Source organism: Schistocerca nitens, chromosome 7, assembly GCF_023898315.1.
Source record: "Schistocerca nitens isolate TAMUIC-IGC-003100 chromosome 7, iqSchNite1.1, whole genome shotgun sequence".
NCBI lineage: Eukaryota > Metazoa > Arthropoda > Insecta > Orthoptera > Acrididae > Schistocerca > Schistocerca nitens.
Window position 1 is genome coordinate 151,669,383 of NC_064620.1, and position 17,047 is coordinate 151,686,429.

General features: G+C 41.5%; 1 protein-coding gene across 1 annotated transcript in view; it reads left to right on the top strand.

Annotated features, from left to right (window-relative positions):
* The window catches only part of LOC126195511 (sushi, von Willebrand factor type A, EGF and pentraxin domain-containing protein 1-like), a 436,314-nt gene that overhangs the window by 221,045 nt on the left and 198,222 nt on the right, over nucleotides 1-17,047 (top strand). Inside the window, exon 8 of the mRNA XM_049934138.1 lies at nucleotides 9,011-9,215. Coding sequence (XP_049790095.1) covers nucleotides 9,011-9,215 — 205 coding nt within the window. The remainder of the gene's footprint in view (nucleotides 1-9,010; nucleotides 9,216-17,047) is intronic.

The following is a 17,047-nucleotide window of genomic DNA, read 5'->3' on the forward strand; positions in this document are numbered from 1 at the left end:
ACACACCAAGATACACTAGCTCTGTTATCATAGACATCCTGTTGTCACGCTTCATTTAATCTCTGTGTTTATTAAATATAGTGCAGTTGCACCCTTTTGGGTGGCTGGTAAGTAAATATTCTTCTTTTGTTTGAAATGTTGTTAACATTCATTTCTGATTTTCATTTGCATTATAATGCCTTAATTACATTAATACATTGTCTTTTAGAATGGAATTTGTCCGTATTTTTGCAAAATCTGTGCGTCTACAGTAAAATTTAGTTACATTTTATTTGCCTACAGCTAACAAATTAGATATCTATACTGAAAGATCGGCAGAAAAGGAGAAAGTCTCCTACCAACTTCCATATATTGCCCTAGTGGGCAATATTGTACCTTCCTCAGGTCCTCTTATCAGTACCATCCTAGTAACATCTTTCCTCCCCTCCTTACAGCTGCAGTCATGGACTGTGCAGCTGGTCCCGGCAGAGGTTCGAGTCCTCCCTCGGGTATGGGTGTTTGTGTTCGTCCTTAGGATAATTTAGGTTAAATAGTATGTAAGCTTGGGGGCTGGTGACCTTAGCAGTTACGTCCCATAAGATTTCACACACATTTGAACTTTTTTTTTCCATACAGCTTGTGCTAGTGTCACTTTGCCAGCCTTTCTCTTACATATGAAGTTAAGAAGTTGTATTTCAGTTGTATCTATACTGATATGATCCAATGGATTTTATAAGGCTATATCCATTCTTGGCAGATTTCAGTACATAAGAAAGGTGAACTTTTGTTCAAATGACATCATAGACTTCTCCTGAGCTTGAGATAGACAAATTCTTTTTTAGTTTAATTATATATATTCATCTGTTGATGATCTTTCCCAAAAAATACTTGCACCTGAGAAGTTGTCATTGCCCCTGTTCATTACTGGTTCCACTTTCCTGTCTCTAGACACAAGTAACCAAATTTTGAAGCTGCAAGTTTTTGTTGCCTAAGGTTATTTTTCTTGGCTTTCAAGAAGTCAAGCATCATTGCTCCTTGTGAGTGCATTGTTTGGCTTCATAATATTGCTAGCACATTGTAGTAAAAAAACATAGCTAGACAATGTGTGCTATTGAACTAACTGCAGGAAAAACACTTTTAACCATTTACTGACATACAACTCTTAACAGTGTCTCTTGTTGGTTCTGCTTGTGTGCACAGTACACTACTGGAACCCATATTAAGTAGTAAAAGAAAATAAAAGCACTACTTACAGACAGCAAGTCCACTGACATATATAGGGAAGTGCTGAATATCAGTCTTTCTTCGTGTTCTCCATAACAAAAGAAAGGCAACAATTAGGTGCTGCCACTGTCCAGCGAAATTGGTTGTATTATGGAAAACAACAAGGTGCAATGCATGTTCCTTTCGCCTATCAACGTTAAATTCCTCACGAACAGAATAAAAGATAGTTTAGACCTCCACAAATTGGGACCGTCCCAGACATCTTGCCAATCCGTTTATCATATGTAAGCCAGACTGTCAGAACTGTGGGAGAATGCTGCTTTACAAATGCTGCTTTGGACACCAAATGCACTCACACTTAAGTTAATCAGGCTAGTTATTTCTGTTTCTGAAATGATGAGTAAGTCTGATATAAAGATCTGACCTCTCCATTGAGAACTTTTCTTCATGCTACAGGAAACAGAATGGCTGGCTAATATTTACCTACAGAAGATGAAATTCCTATACGCTGTTCTCTGTAATTTTGATACTGAAGTAAACACCGTGCTATGTATTCTTCCATATTTTTTGTTTTGGAATTCTCCTTCCTGCAGATGTCAAATATAGTAATTAATATGATCTGTTAATGCTGCAGTCTTGCAGATAAATTTATCTTGCAGAGGTGCTTCTCTCCTCATCGCTGGGTTCTGCACCATATGAAGATTAGGCTACAAGTGCAGAGCTAATGTATCATAACAGTGGAACAACAAAACATCAAGTTCATTGTGTTGTAACACTTGCTTTAAGCCCAACAACATTTCTTCAACAGAAATAATTTTTTTGTAACAACAAATTAAAACTGCATATTAGTCTATGAAACTAAACGGAAATAGGCGTTGGTGGAACTTGATATAACCCAAAATGGAGTTAATATGAGAGAGCTCCTGATAAAGCACTTGCATTACTAATATGCTTTGCTATCTTTAGGGAGTCTGATATTAAAGAAAGTTCCATTAAGTCTAACAAAGGGGAAAACTTTGCATTCATAATTTATAGCTCTGCATACAGTAAGTACTTGTGGTCACCGAGTCCACAGGTAGAGCAAATTAGATACTAGAAACTGAGGAAGAGAGCAGAAGGTGCCTTGTATTTGTCTGATATAGACAACCACAAGACTGCTTGTGAGATCAGCAGTGTTTCCAATGCGGGTGCCCTCGCTGCAAATGGATGACTTTATGTGTGTTGATTTGTCTGTATCTTCCACTTGCCCACAAGTATGTGATGGGGAGGGGATTACTAAATCCTCTCCCCATGAACTGGCATACAGGGCCATCACCTGCCCAGCCAGAGGGCTGCAGGACATCATGGTGGTAGCTGGGCAATGTCATGATACAAAGCTTGTGGGATATGCCTGGGGCTGCCATTGACAATGGTGCTGGATCTGGAGCTTCTTGCATAGGCCTGGAGATTCTGGGAATGGAGGCATCCTGCAGGGCATGATGGAACTGGAGAGTTGATCATCAGTGAAGCCAGTTCAGTGCAGATGTGCGTGTTCCTCAGCTCGCAGGAAGGAGGACCAGGTGGCCATCTCGTGTGACAGAGTAGAGAGCTGTATTGAGTGAATGCAATGGTGATCTCCCTGATGAGGGATACCACTTACCAGATTGCCAGCACTGGAGTTGGCTGTAGTGTTGGCATAATATGCTACAGTTACAGCCACTAAAACTACCTTGAGCCCCTGCTGTCCCGCCACAGATCCCGAAATACACTTTGGATTCTACTCAGATGTGCACACCCATACCAGGAGTAGGATGAATGTCTGCTTCATGTTCTGGTGGTAGAAACGAGATCCAGAAGTGTGCTGTGAAGGCAGCTCCTATCATTGATAGGTGTGGATCTGTAAGAAGCTAGGAAGCAGTTCAGAATTGAAGCCAGATTAGCAGATGCTAAGGTTTCTAACAATTGACCTTTGAAGCTGTATGCAAACCATTCCACCAGTCCATTTGAAGCTGGGTGGAAAGGGAAAGGGAATTTGGTAAGATGTTTAATTCCATTGCGGGTGCAAAATCTTTTGAAATAGGTAATTTTAATTGGGGCTCATTATTATCAGCAGTGTGCTGAGTGCACCCTCTACTGCAAAGATCCACTGCAAGGGTTCTATGTGGCTCCTGTTGTCTGCTGGAGGTGGATGACATACAGGTAGTGGGAGAAGGAGTCCATGATTAATCACTCGGATCCTAAGAAAGGTTCCATGAAATCAGAGAATGACTGAGGTGAACACTGATGCTTTGCAACTGGGCACTGGTGCAGTGGCACTGACCATGGAGAGAACAGCTGGTTTGAGCGCAGCTGATATGCCTGGCAAATGGTACACTGTCAAACCACCCATGTTAAATTGTCATCCATTGAGGCCTGTAGTTGAAATGGTGTGCCAGTTGCTTCAGCTTGAAAATACCACAGTTGTATTGATGCAGAAGTTAGACCACTTGACATTACCCCCACAGGGCACCATTTGTCATCTTCCATAAAGAGCACCATATCCTGCCAAACTTTAAATTGGTGCTGTTATTGTAAAAAATACTGGTGGCCATATAGTTTTGCATCTGAGGACTGGGTAGACCAATTTGATCAGACACATTACAGGAACTGTGGAAGCAGTGGGTCACACTTATATGCTGTTGTAATGCCCCCTGGGAATTGAGAGGTAAATCATCTAATGATTGCTCCAATTGGCCGTCTGATTGAAAACAAACAGTCCTCTGGTGTTTATATTTAGGATCAGTATATCCTGGCAGACAGGAATGTTTATCAGCATTAAAATGATGAGCCGAAGTGTGATAGTGAATGGAGTATTGAAAATTTGTCAGAGAATCCACCAATGAAGATGGAAATGGAAATGAGCATTTGGCGTCATTGGCCGGGAGGCCTCTTGCGGGGCAGGTCCGGCCGCCTTGGTGTAGGTCTTATTACATACGACGCCATGCTGGGTGACCTGTGTGCCAGATGGGGATGAAATGATGATGAATACAGCACAACACCCAGTCTCTGAGCGGAGAAAATCCCCGACCCAGCCAAGAATCGAACCCGGGCCCGTAGGATGGCAATCCATCATGCTGACCACTCATGTATTGGGGCAGACACCAATGAAGATAATGTGTTGTATGTTCTGGTGGTTTTGCGTTAGGTCCACAAAGTGGCAAATGCAGTTATGCATAATGTACTTCATTTTTACAAGGAAGAATTAACAGATGGGCAATGGAGGCTGCCTGGGGAATAAATTGCACATATAATTCACTTTTCCTAGAAATACTTAAATACCCTTCATGGATTTATGCACAGACTTATTCTGAATAACCACTACATATTCACGTAGGATATAACATGAATAAGTTTGTCCACATGAGTGAAGGAAAAATTATTAATAACCATAGAGTGTCTCCAGGCTTCGTAACAAGCAATAATGGCAAAGCCCAATGTAGGAAATGGAGAAAAACATGTTGTTGTTGTCATCTGTCTGGTTAAATCATAACATTATCCTGTATAACCAATGGAGTCGGATGAGATTTACAAAATCTTGGACTTGGTGTAGGCTTTAAGACAATGTGGGGCTGAAATTCAACTACCTTCCCCAAACTAGGTTCAAACAGTGGAGGAATTGTGTACAAAGTGTGTCAATTGCAGTGCAGGATACTAAAATGCAGTGGTGTAAATGAAGTAATGAAACTTCAAAGGTGGAATATGTGTCAAGACCAAAAATGTTCTCTACCAAAGAATATGCTGCAACCAAAAATGGCAACATTTGAGATGACTGATTGTAAGTGACCATCACTTGCATGTGACTGAAGAGTGACATCTCATGGTGGCCATACACCCACAAGTTCAATTACACTTTGCTGAGTGAGGGAGTGCCCACACTACAGAAGATAGACTCGTTTTTGACTGAGACCAATGTGCCAATACTGAAAATAAAAGTCACTGGATGTTTTTGCACTATTACATGTTACAAAACTTTGCACACTGGGCAAACATGATCACTGCCTGAAATATTATTGATTTGAATCAGCTAGGGCCAATGTCTTGTGGCCACCATGCCACAATGTATTTCTGCAATGTGACCTTCACATAAATATTTAACCACTTGTCCTTATAATGTGGAGATTCCTGTCTGAGATGCAATGAAAAACAGTCCGAGCAACTTGGAAACCAATGTTATTGTCTTGAATGCCCCCTGGAATTAGCTCAGGGTTGCAGAGAATGTGGCCAGGTGGCCACACCTGAAGGGAACTTGTTTACCACTGGAAAGTCTTTGATGATCAGTCACTGCACTATATTGCTGTGACCCTGGGCCACATGGCAATTTTCAAAGTCTTCTAAAAAATTTTGTTGTGCTGTTTGTGATATTTCAAATGGACACAAAGTTCTCAGCATTTCAGGCAGGGAGTTGTCAGAAATCTCAAAGCTTGTGTTCAGACACATTATTCAGGGCCAAGTGAATCACTGTATCACTTCAGGCCCTACATTGAGAGTGACACACCTGTTGTGTGAGTGAGGAGGGATCAACCTGTTGTGTAGATGAGGAAGGCAAAGAAGAAGGGGAAGATACCTAAGTGGTTAGGAGGTCAGCTTCAATTCATACTTCAAGGATAAAGTTCCAGAATGGGATGTGCAGACAGACTAAAGGTGAAGGGGAATTAGAAAGTGGAAAGGATAATGAAATCAAAAATCAGGAGGGCAGAGAAAAAGGGAGTTGGAAAAAAGAGAGAAAATATTTAGTTTGAAGGAGAAAATGAAAATAAACAGAAATAAGAAGTAAATGGGAAAAAAACAGGAGGGGTCTTTAATGGAGGCTAAGTCCAAGAGGAGTTGGGGTGAAAGTGTATATTGGAGCACGAGGTACCATCACTGAAACTTGGAGGAATTGGTACTGTGGAAGGACAAAACAGGTGGAGGAAGGGGGATCCAAATGGCTTGTGTGGTTTAGGAAGCACTCGGGTCTCTTGAGTCAACTGTAGACAAGGGTTTCCCAAACTGTGTTCTGAAGAACACTGTTGGTCCTCAGGAATTGAATAAGTGCTCCTTGAGAAACTATTAATAACATGACAATTTCTTTTTATTGTTTTGACAATACTTATTACTTTTTAAAATTTTATTATGATTTCTGTGTTATTAGTTATGGTGTAAAAATGATGTATTCTCTGAATAAAACCAGTTTTTCTCATTTTTCATCCTTTCATTAACCTTTTAAATAAACAAGATGTTCCATCAAAATACCAGGATTCTGACTATTCCATCAGAGGAAAAGTTTGGGAATCCCTGCTGTAGAGCATGCTCAGCAGCTGTGCATTGGATGTATACAAGTTGCATGGTATATCCTACGTGAATACATAGTGGTTATTCAGATGATATGATATGGTGGTTGTCTTTCCCATGTAAGAAGTCATGCATTAAACACTTACGCTGATGAGCTGAAACATTAAGACCAATGCCCACCTAATGACTGAATGTGTGCATGGTTCTGTTCTTGTTGATGAGCCACCTGGTCTCACATGTGTTGGTGGATGATGCAGCGTCTCAGAAATGGCTGTTGGGATGGTACTGTCGTCAGTATGTGTATAAAATGGTGAAACTATGAGTAGATGACAAGGTGCCGGATGTCCATACCTCATCACAAGATTCGGAGGGCTGCCTGCAATGTAAAGCAGGATAGGCAGCAATCTGTGCCACATTTGACAACAGAGTACAATGCAGGTGGAGGCACCGATGTTTTGGAGCAGACCACTCAGCACTGCTGAACAAGGGGTGCTGCAACGGACAACCCTTACATGTTCTCATGTTGACCCGTTGCCTTCGTCAGTGATGACGGTAATGGCATGGGATCATCAAATTGGACTGTGGATCAGTGGAAATGAGTCACTTAGTCAGATGAATCTGTTTCTTCTCTCACAAGCTGTCATCCAGCAAATGGCTTCTCAAAAAATGCCCACAGAGACAGGTTGATGTGTGCTGTTTCATTTTATGGAGGATATTCCCTTGGGCTTCTGTGAGACCTGTGGTAGTAGTCACAGGCAGCATGACAGCTGCATACTGTGTGAGCAATATCATGGACCACTTCCATCCTGGTGTGCTTGATGTCTTCCCTGACAGTGATGGTGTTTTCCAGCAGGATAACTGTCCTTATCACAAGGCTGGAATCATACTTTGGTGGGTAGAGGAACATAATAGTGGAATCTAATTGATACTGTGGTCTGAACACAATAGAATCTGGGATGCTATTGCATTCCTGCTACGTGACAACAAATCACTAGCCCATAATTTATGAGAATTATGTGACCTGTGCATAGACATCTGTTTTGCCACATATCTCTGGGAACGTATCAAAGACTTGTTAAATCCATGCCATGGAGAATTGTTGCTGTATAGCATTCAAAAGGTGGGCCAAAATACTAGTAAGCAGGTAGTCATGATTTTTCTCATCATGGTATGTCAATTGATAAGCTATGTGGGTTGTTTCACTTGCTTGTTACTCTGCCTTTGGTGTAGGATTTATCAGTGGTGTGGCTGGAGATAGTGAAATCTGGCATATGATTTTAATCTCAAGAAGGTTTATTTAAGAACCACCTGTGCACCAAAAGTACATCTTTTTATAACACACATATCTCTTGCTTACACAGGCTTTACAAATTAGCTCCCACATATTTTAGAAAAGTAACAGAGAGATGTATAGATTAGGTGGTGCAGAATTGACTATGTAAGGTCATGATCTGGGCTTAAGGTGAGCACCACCCAAAGTATATTATGAAAGTTCATTACTGTACATGCTCTTGTGCATAGTGAAGGCTTTACACTGCCACTATTTCTGTTCATCCTCTATGAAACTCTGTGAACCAATGCTTATTCCAAAGTGGGAGAGTGATTAATCATGAACTTGTGTACAAGAATTGTGGTCTCTCAAGTTGCTCTCACAGTGATGGAGCATTTCTTGTAGTGTAGGCAGGACTAAGAAGGATGTGGTAAGATTATGTTAGAGATCCACAGATTTTTAAAATAATTTCAGTGGTTTCCTTGGGATTTATGATTGTTACAGCTAATGAACAGTTGACATGTAGCCTGATATATGACTAATACAGAATGAAGTGTTGAGAATTTAATCCAAGGTGGGCTACATTTTAAAATTGTGTCTCTGATAGAGAGACTAGAATCACTGTGAAGCAGGATATTATTCCTGTGTAGGAGGAATGATTGATCTATATGAGGAGGTTTATCAAGTATGGAAGTGACTAACCCGATTTGTAGAGGCTACAAGATCAGAAGAGTTATGTTGATTACATACACAATGCAGTAACGAAGAAATTATTTGATATGGGAGGGATGGCAACTATCGATTTTTATTGGTTCTTTTATATACTCAGACACGTGGTAGTGACCCAGTTAGAAGGACGTTGGCTTGCAAGTCATAAAAAGAAGGAGCAAGTTATTGAGTTATTCCTAAAGAAAAACTTAAAGTTATTGATGCTGAAAGTCTCTCATCTTCTTCTTACATTTTATACATTAGTATAACATTATTGTTTTTTTCTGCATTTCTTTTGCTCATTTAATATTCTTTAAAACACATATGGCTAACAAGAACTGTTCCCTTTTTAAATTTTTGTTGTTATATTTACATGAAAAAATGTAGTTTCTACTTCTGTCATTGTTGTGATTCTTTTCTGTTGTTGTTTTTAGTGAAACAGTTATTAGTTTTGTTTCCATTATGTGTAACATTGTGATAAGCATGTATTTCTTCAATAAATTTATATTCATGTTAATGAAAAGTTATTTTGATCACCAGTGTACTGCCCATTTCCTGGGTACATTGAAAATGGCAGAGTCATGTTGGTTGGGAACATGGGAGTGTATGATTACCGCCCATATGTACGCAAGGTCACCAACAATAAGCAGATCATTTATGAATGTGAACGTGGCTATGTTCTTGGAGATGGGCCACCTGGAGCCACATGTATTGGTGGACGATGGAGTCCTAAGGAGCTTCCTCGGTGAGATGTTCTTTTGTACTCATTTATAAATACTAGCCACATAGGAGTAGTATTGCCTATTTAAAATAAAATATTCTCTACTACTTGAAATGAAAATACATGTTGATAATATAATTTTGGTATTACAGGAATTATAATCTTTAACTCTGGTAATCAGAGCTTGCCCAAACTACAGTAATTTTAGAGGCAGGTACATGTTTATAAGCAGACCAATTTTACTCTTGGCGAGAGTTTAAGTGGGTTACAGTGAGCTCCTCCGCATCTAACGGCACGGGCCGTATGGGAGGAGAGCGTGGAGCAAATCCTGCAATGCTGATACTGAAGTCTTGAAGTGACATCGGCAGTCGTAGTCGTCGGCCAGTGTGGGAGCGCTGGTGTGGAAGGGTGTCGTCAGCCAGGAACCTAATGATCACCTTTCCACTTGGCCTAACGTAAGCTCATAGGTTGCCACACGTAGCACTTCCAGAGATTTTGAAACGCTTCACTACATGTTGTGACAAATCACCTAACGAGTCACACGAATCGTCACACGCAAGGAGCACTAATGCGGTATCACCACTAACGATGACAGATAAACCACAAATGTCATTAGGATGAATGTGGGTAGAGAGCTTGTAAGTGGCGCCTGCTAATGGAGAGGTATGCTGAGCCGGTGGGGTGGGGAAACCGTAGCACGGTGAGGGCGGTGTGCTGCGAGTAGAGCGGTGAGTGTCAGATGGTGAGGTCTGAGTGGGCATGGCAGGAACCTGTGGGCTGCACTGGTTAGAAGAGCAGTGCGGTGTGCTGTCGCACGAAGATGGAACTGTTATATTAGAGCACTGGGAGCTGGGGCCTCTGCTATGGGAGCCGGGCGGTGGAAAACCCCAGAATGAGTGTGGGCTTGTTGACGGGACCGGTGTAGGTGTGAGCTTACTCGAATCATGAGCAGAGGAAGAAGGCCGAGGGTTGCCAGAGAGTGTGGTCTCTTCAACGGTGAGGTAGGGGAAAACTCAACACGAGCAGGTTTAACCCTGTTGAGGGAGACAGTAGTTACTGAGCCCTTAATTACGATGTCCATTGTGTTACTGGTTCGTTTGACAACTCTGTACGGGCCTGTGTAAGGGGGTTGTAATGGGGCTTTTACAGTGTCGTGGTGAAGGAACACAAATTCACAAGTGTCAAGCGCCTTGGGAACATATGTGTGCGGCAGAGTGTGGCTGGAAGGGGGCGGGGGTTGAAGGTTGTTACAGTGTAACCACACCCGTTCTACCAAGGACGGAAGTTCGGACGGTTTGGCGACTGGAGTAGGAACAACAAGTTCACCTGGCAGTGTAAGGGACTGGCTGTAGATGAACTTGGCCACTGAGCTTTTAAGGTCTTCCTTGAAAGCGGTCCGCAAACTGAGTAAGATGAATGGCAGGGCTTCCGTCCAAAGGAGGCCATGGCAACGTAGGGCCATCTTAAGCGTCCTATGCCAGCGTTCCATGAGGCCATTGCTTTGGGGGTGGTATGCTGTTGAATGAATTTTCTTGATGCCGCACAGCCTACATAGTTCAGAAAACAAGGCAGACTCAAATTGATGGCCTTGGTTGGTCGTCAAGTAAACAGGGCAGCCAAAGCGTGAAATCCAAGTGTCTATGAAGGATCGTGCCACTGATTCGGATGTAATATTGGGTAGCGGGGCAGCTTCCACCCAACGAGAGGTTCTGTCTATAATAGATAGCACGTATCCGTAACCCTCGGAGGGGGTGAGGGGGCCCACCAAGTCGATGTGAATGTGCTGGAAGCGACTGGGGGGAGCGGTGAAGCTGCCTAGTGGGGACGATGTGTGCCGCAAAACTTTATTTTGCTGGCACGGAATGCAGGCACGGGCCCAGGCTTAGCAGTCGCGACGCAAGTCGTGCCAGACGAAGCCCTCTGAAATAAGTCTGGTAGAGGCTCTCACACCTGGATGAGCTAGGTCGTGTAATTTGTCGAACACTTGTCTCTGTAGAGGTTTGGGTATGAAGGGACGCAGCGTACCAGTTGATTAATCACACCAGACGTTGCCTATGACACCAGGAAAGGTGAATCACACAGGTTTGAGTGACAAGCTGTGATCGGAAATAATGTCCATAGTGTCTGTTTCGGCAGACTGCAGCTGAGGCAAGTTAGAGAGGTCTATCAGAGTTGTGAGAGCGCGCCGACATGAGACAAAAAATCTGCGACCACATTATCTGCACGCTTGATGTGTCGTGTGTCAGAGGTAAATTGCAATATAAAACCCAATTGATGGAAGCGTCTAGGTGGAGGGTCAGTCGGGGTGTTCTTTACAGCAGCAACCAAAGGTTTATGGTTGGTTAAAACATAGGACTCCCTACCCTCAACCTTGGCGCGAAAGTGTTTCACAGCCTCGTAAACTGCCAAGAGCTCCCTATCAAAGGCTGAGTACTTGTTTTGAGCGCCATTGAGCTTCTTAGAAAAGAACTGCAAAGGAGATGTAGTATCTCCAACGGTTTGGCTGAGGACAGCACCTACTGCGGTATCACTGGCATCCGCGGTAATAAAAAATGTAGTGTCCGGATGCGGTTGGGCAACAGTCACTGCATTTGCTAGTAGGTGCTTCAGTTTGTCAAAAGCTTGTTCCATGGCAGGGGACCGGGTGGATTACCAGTCGTATTTTTGCCAGCAAGGGCGTCTGTTAGGGGAGCCTGAACCTCGGCTGCGGCAGGCAAGTGCTCCATATAATAGCTAACTGTTCTGATGAACCTGCACAGCTCCTTAAACAAGTGAGGTCGTGGCGAATCCAAAATAGGTTTGATTTTATCCTCAGGAGGAGTGAGGCCCTTAGCTGACACAATGTAGCCTAAGAATCTTACCGAAGTCTGGTGCAACTGGAGCTTCTTATTATTCAGTTCAACACCGGCAGCAGTAAGAGTGCCTTTAACAATCTGTAAATGTTCCGTGTTCTTTTGCAAAGTAGGACTGAAAATAAGAATGTTGTCCAAGTAAACGAAACAAAAATCCAGATGAAAGAACACCTTGTTTATGAATCTCTGCCAAGTTTGTGCAGCGTTGCAGAGACCAAAGGGCAGGAACCGGTACTGGAAAAGGCCGACAGGTGTTGTAACAGCTGTCTTTTCAATATCCTCTGGTGCCATCGGAATTTGATGATAGGCCCTCCTACAGTCCACTACCGAGAAATATTTGGCACCTGCAAGAGCATGGTTAAAATCCACGACGTTAGGAACCAGGTACTTGTCTATGATAGTACGAGAGTTCAACTTAGTATAGTCGCCAACCATACGCCAGGTGCTGTTGCTTTTTGTGATGAAGTGGATAGGCGAGGCCCAGCATCCATCAGATGGTTCGATGATGCCGGCTGCTAAGATATTGTCTATTTGTTCGCGAGCCACTTTCATGAGTTCTGGCTTGAGACGGCGTGGTCGGCAAGAGCTGGTAAGGTAATGACCACGGTTCTCTCTTCTAATCATCAATACTTTTATTACACGACAAACGTACAGCTCAAAGACCAGGCGGGAACTGAAGTCCCGGAAATATACAAAACAAAAATCAACTCGAAGACATAACACACATATGATGTTCTGGCCTATCGATCCGTGGATTGACGCCACAGGTCTCTTCATTTTTGGAAACAGGGAAAAGTTGCATGGGGCCAAATCTGATGAATGTTGGCTAAGGCATGATTGTCATGTTGCTGTTGGCCAAAAACCTCTCTCACAAGCAATGATGACCGAGCAAGTGCATTGTCGTGATGCAAAAGCCATGAATTGTTTTCCACAATTCCTGACGTTTTTTTGCATGTTGCTTCCTCCAAATGGTGCAACACATCAAGATAATACTCCTTATTGACCCTGTGACATTGAGGCAAAATCTCATGAAGCACTACGCAATGCTAATTGATCAAACTTGGCGTGCTTTTTTCGGCCTTGGCTCTCCGAGATGCTTCCTTGGGATGATTGGGCTTTGGTTTAGATGTCATAACCATAAACGCACGTTTCGTCACTTGTAATGACCCTTTTGAGCAAACCAGGATCATCATTGGTGTCATTCAAGAGCTCCTGAGTGACGCTCATGCGATGGTTCTTCTTATCAAAATTGGGAAGTTTTGGAACAAGCTTCACTGACACACATTTCATGCCCAAAACATGACACAAGCCAACTGATATGCCAACATCCTCAGCAACTTCTCTTATGGTAATCTGACGATTTTCCAAAACAATTTTCTTCACAGTTTTGACGTTATCATCTGTTGTTGATGTGCTTGGACGTCCAGAGCGAGGTTCATCATTGGCATCTTCTCTGCCATCTTGGAAGAGCTTGTACTGCTTGTAAACTTTTTTTTTACTTAGAGGAGACTCACTGTATGCCACTGTTAATATTCCAAGTGTTTTATAGCACTTGATTCTATTTTTCACACAAAATTTGATGCAAATTCTTTGCTCCATTTTTTTACAATAATCGAACATTTCTGAGCACACTAAAATGCATCTAACGTTTCTATTTGTCAAAAACAAACAAAGCAGGCTTTATGCTTGAAACTGTGGACATAAGTTTGGGATATCTGGAGGAAAAAAAAAATAATAATGCTACTCTATCCTGTGCAAGCTTCTTCATCTCCCAGTACCTACTGCAACCTACATCCTTCTGAATCTGCTTAGTGTATTCATCTCTTGGCCTCCCTCTACGATTTTTACCCTCCACGCTGCCCTCCAATGCTAAATTTGTGATCCCTTGATGCCTCAAAACATGTCCTACCAACCGATCCCTTCTTCTATTCAAGTTGTGCCACAAACTTCTCTTCTCCCCAATCCTATTCAGTACCTCCTCATTAGTTACGTGATCTACCCACCTTATCTTCAGCATTCTTCTGTAGCACCACATTTCGAAAGCTTCTATTCTCTTCTTGTCCAAACTGGTTATCGTCCATGTTTCACTTCCATACATGGCTACACTCCATACAAATACTTTCAGAAACGACTTCCTGACACTTAAATCTATACTCGATGTTAACAAATTTCTCTTCTTCAGAAACGATTTCCTTGCCATTGCCAGTCTACATTTTATATCCTCTCTACTTCGACCATCATCAGTTATTTTACTCCCTAAATAGCAAAACTCCTTTACTACTTTAAGTGTCTCATTTCCTAATCTAATCCCCTCAGCATCACCCGATTTAATTTGACTACATTCCATTATCCTCGTTTTGCTTTTGTTGTTGTTCATCTTATATCCTCCTTTCAAGACACTGTCCATTCCGTTCAACTGCTCTTCCAAGTCCTTTGCTGTCTCTGACAGAATTACAATGTCATCGGCAAACCTCAAAGTTTTTACTTCTTCTCCATAAATTTCTTTCGTTTCCTTTACTGCTTGCTCAATATACAGATTGAATAACATCGGGGAGAGGCTACAACCCTGTCTCACTCCTTTCCCAACCACTGCTTCCCTTTCATGCCCCTCGACTCTTATAACTGCCATCTGGTTTCTGTACAAATTGTAAATAGCCTTTCGCTCCTTGTAATTTACCCCTGCCACCTTCAGAATTTGAAAGAGAGTATTCCAGTTAACATTGTCAAAAGCTTTCTCTAAGTCTACAAATGCTAGAAACGTAGGTTTGCCTTTTCTTAATCTTTCTTCTAAGACAAGTTGTAAGGTTAGTATTGCCTCACGTGTTCCAACATTTCTACGGAATCCAAACTGATATTCCCCGAGGTCGGCTTCTACCAGTTTTTCCATTCGTCTGTAAAGAATTCGCGTTAGTATTTTGCAGCTGTGACTTATTAAACTGATAGTTCGGTAATTTTCACATCTGTCAACACCTGCTTTCTTTGGGATTGGAATTATTATATTCTTCTTGAAGTCTGTGGGTATTTCGCCTGTCTCATACATCTTGCTCACCAGATGGTAGAGTTTTGTCATGACTGGCTCTCCCAAGGCCATCAGTAGTTCTAATGGAATGTTGTCTACTCCTGGGGCCTTGTTTCGACTCAGGTCTTTCAGTGCTCTGTCAAACTCTTCACGCAGTATCTTATATCCCATTTCATCTTCATCTACATCCTCTTCCATTTCCATAATATTGTCCTCAGGTACATCGCCCTTGTATAAACCCTCTGTATACTCCTTCCATCTTTCTGCCTTCCCTTCTTTGCTTAGAACTGGGTTGCCATCTGAGCTCTTGATATTCATACAAGTGGTTCTCTTCTCTCCAAAGGTCTCTTTAATTTTCCTGTAGGCAGTATCTATCTTACCCCTAGTGAGACAAGCCTCTACGTCCTTACATTTGTCCTCTAGCCATCCCTGCTTAGCCATTTTGCACTTTCTGTCGATCTCATTTTTGAGACGTTTGTATTCCCTTTTTCCTGCTTCATTTACTGCATTTTTATATTTTCTCCTTTCATCAATTAAATTCAATATTTCTTCTGTTACCCAAGGATTTCTATTAGCCCTCGTCTTTTTACCTACTTGATCCTCTGCTGCCTTCACTGCTTCATCCCTCAGAGCTACCCATTCTTCTTCTACTGTATTTATTTCCCCCATTCCTGTCAATTGTTCCCTTATGCTCTCCCTGAAACTCTGTACAACCTCTGGTTCTTTCAGTTTATCCAGGTCCCATCTCCTTAAATCTATCCTTTTCATAATACTGTCACATAAGGAGATTAAGTATATGAATTTTGTGATAACATAGTTTGCAGTTCGTCTGAGTGAAAGAACTGTGAAGTAGGTACATGGAGAAGGGCTTATCAAGATGTGCACTGCACTTACCTACTCTTCTTCTTTTTTTTTGCGGTTGCTACTTCATATCTAAAAATTCATCTGCTGAGTAAAATGAGTCATCGTCCAGAAATTTTTAAATTTATTTTCAAATGCTGGTTGGCTCTCTGTCAGACTTTTAATGCTATTTGGCAAGTAACCAAAGATTTCTGTGGCAGCATAATTCATTCTTTTCCATTGCAAAGTCAGATTTAACACAGAATAGTGAAGCCCATCCTTTCCTATATTGTTGTAGCTATGCAGTTTGCTATTATTTTTTAATGGGGATGGGTTATTAATAATTAATTATGTATTGTGAAGGTACTGTGAATATCCGTAGTTTATTAAATGCATGTCTGCAAGGTGTTCTTGGGAGGGTTGCACCTATTATTCTGATTAGATGCTTCTGTGCAATGAATGAAAATAGGCATAGTAGGCTAATTTACTGATATGTTTGTCACCAAGATTTTGCAATAACCCTAACAGTATAAGAAGCTGAACTTAAAATGTTTCAGCAGATCATCAATGTGTTTCTTCCAATTCAATTTATCATCAATGCACACCGCCAGAAATTTTGAATATTCTGCTTTAGCAACAGACTTTTGTTCAAAGTCTATATTTATCAATGGTGTTATGCTATTTAGTGTACAGAACTGTATATACTGTGTTTTCTCAAAATTTAGTGATAGTCCATTTGTAAAGAACCACTTAATTTTCTGAAAGATGTTATTTACAATTTTCTCATCTAACTCAGGTTTGTTGGGTGTGATAACTATATTTGTATCATCAGCAAAAAGAACTAGCTTTATATCTTCATGAACATGACAAATCATTAATATATATTAAGAACAATAAGAAATATTATAAACATATCAAGTAAGACTTCTTGATTAGTTAATCTATTGGGTGGATCTAATTTAATTTCTTATCAGGCTGGAAACAAGTAATTGTGCTTTAATGCTTGAGTGGCCAGTGCTATGTGACACCCAAAACATATAGTATTTGCTTTTCATATTGTACATGTGCTGTCTCTTCTTAATTCATTGTCCACATCTTGTTCCATTACTACAACAGTGATTAATATTTTACATTGTTATCACATT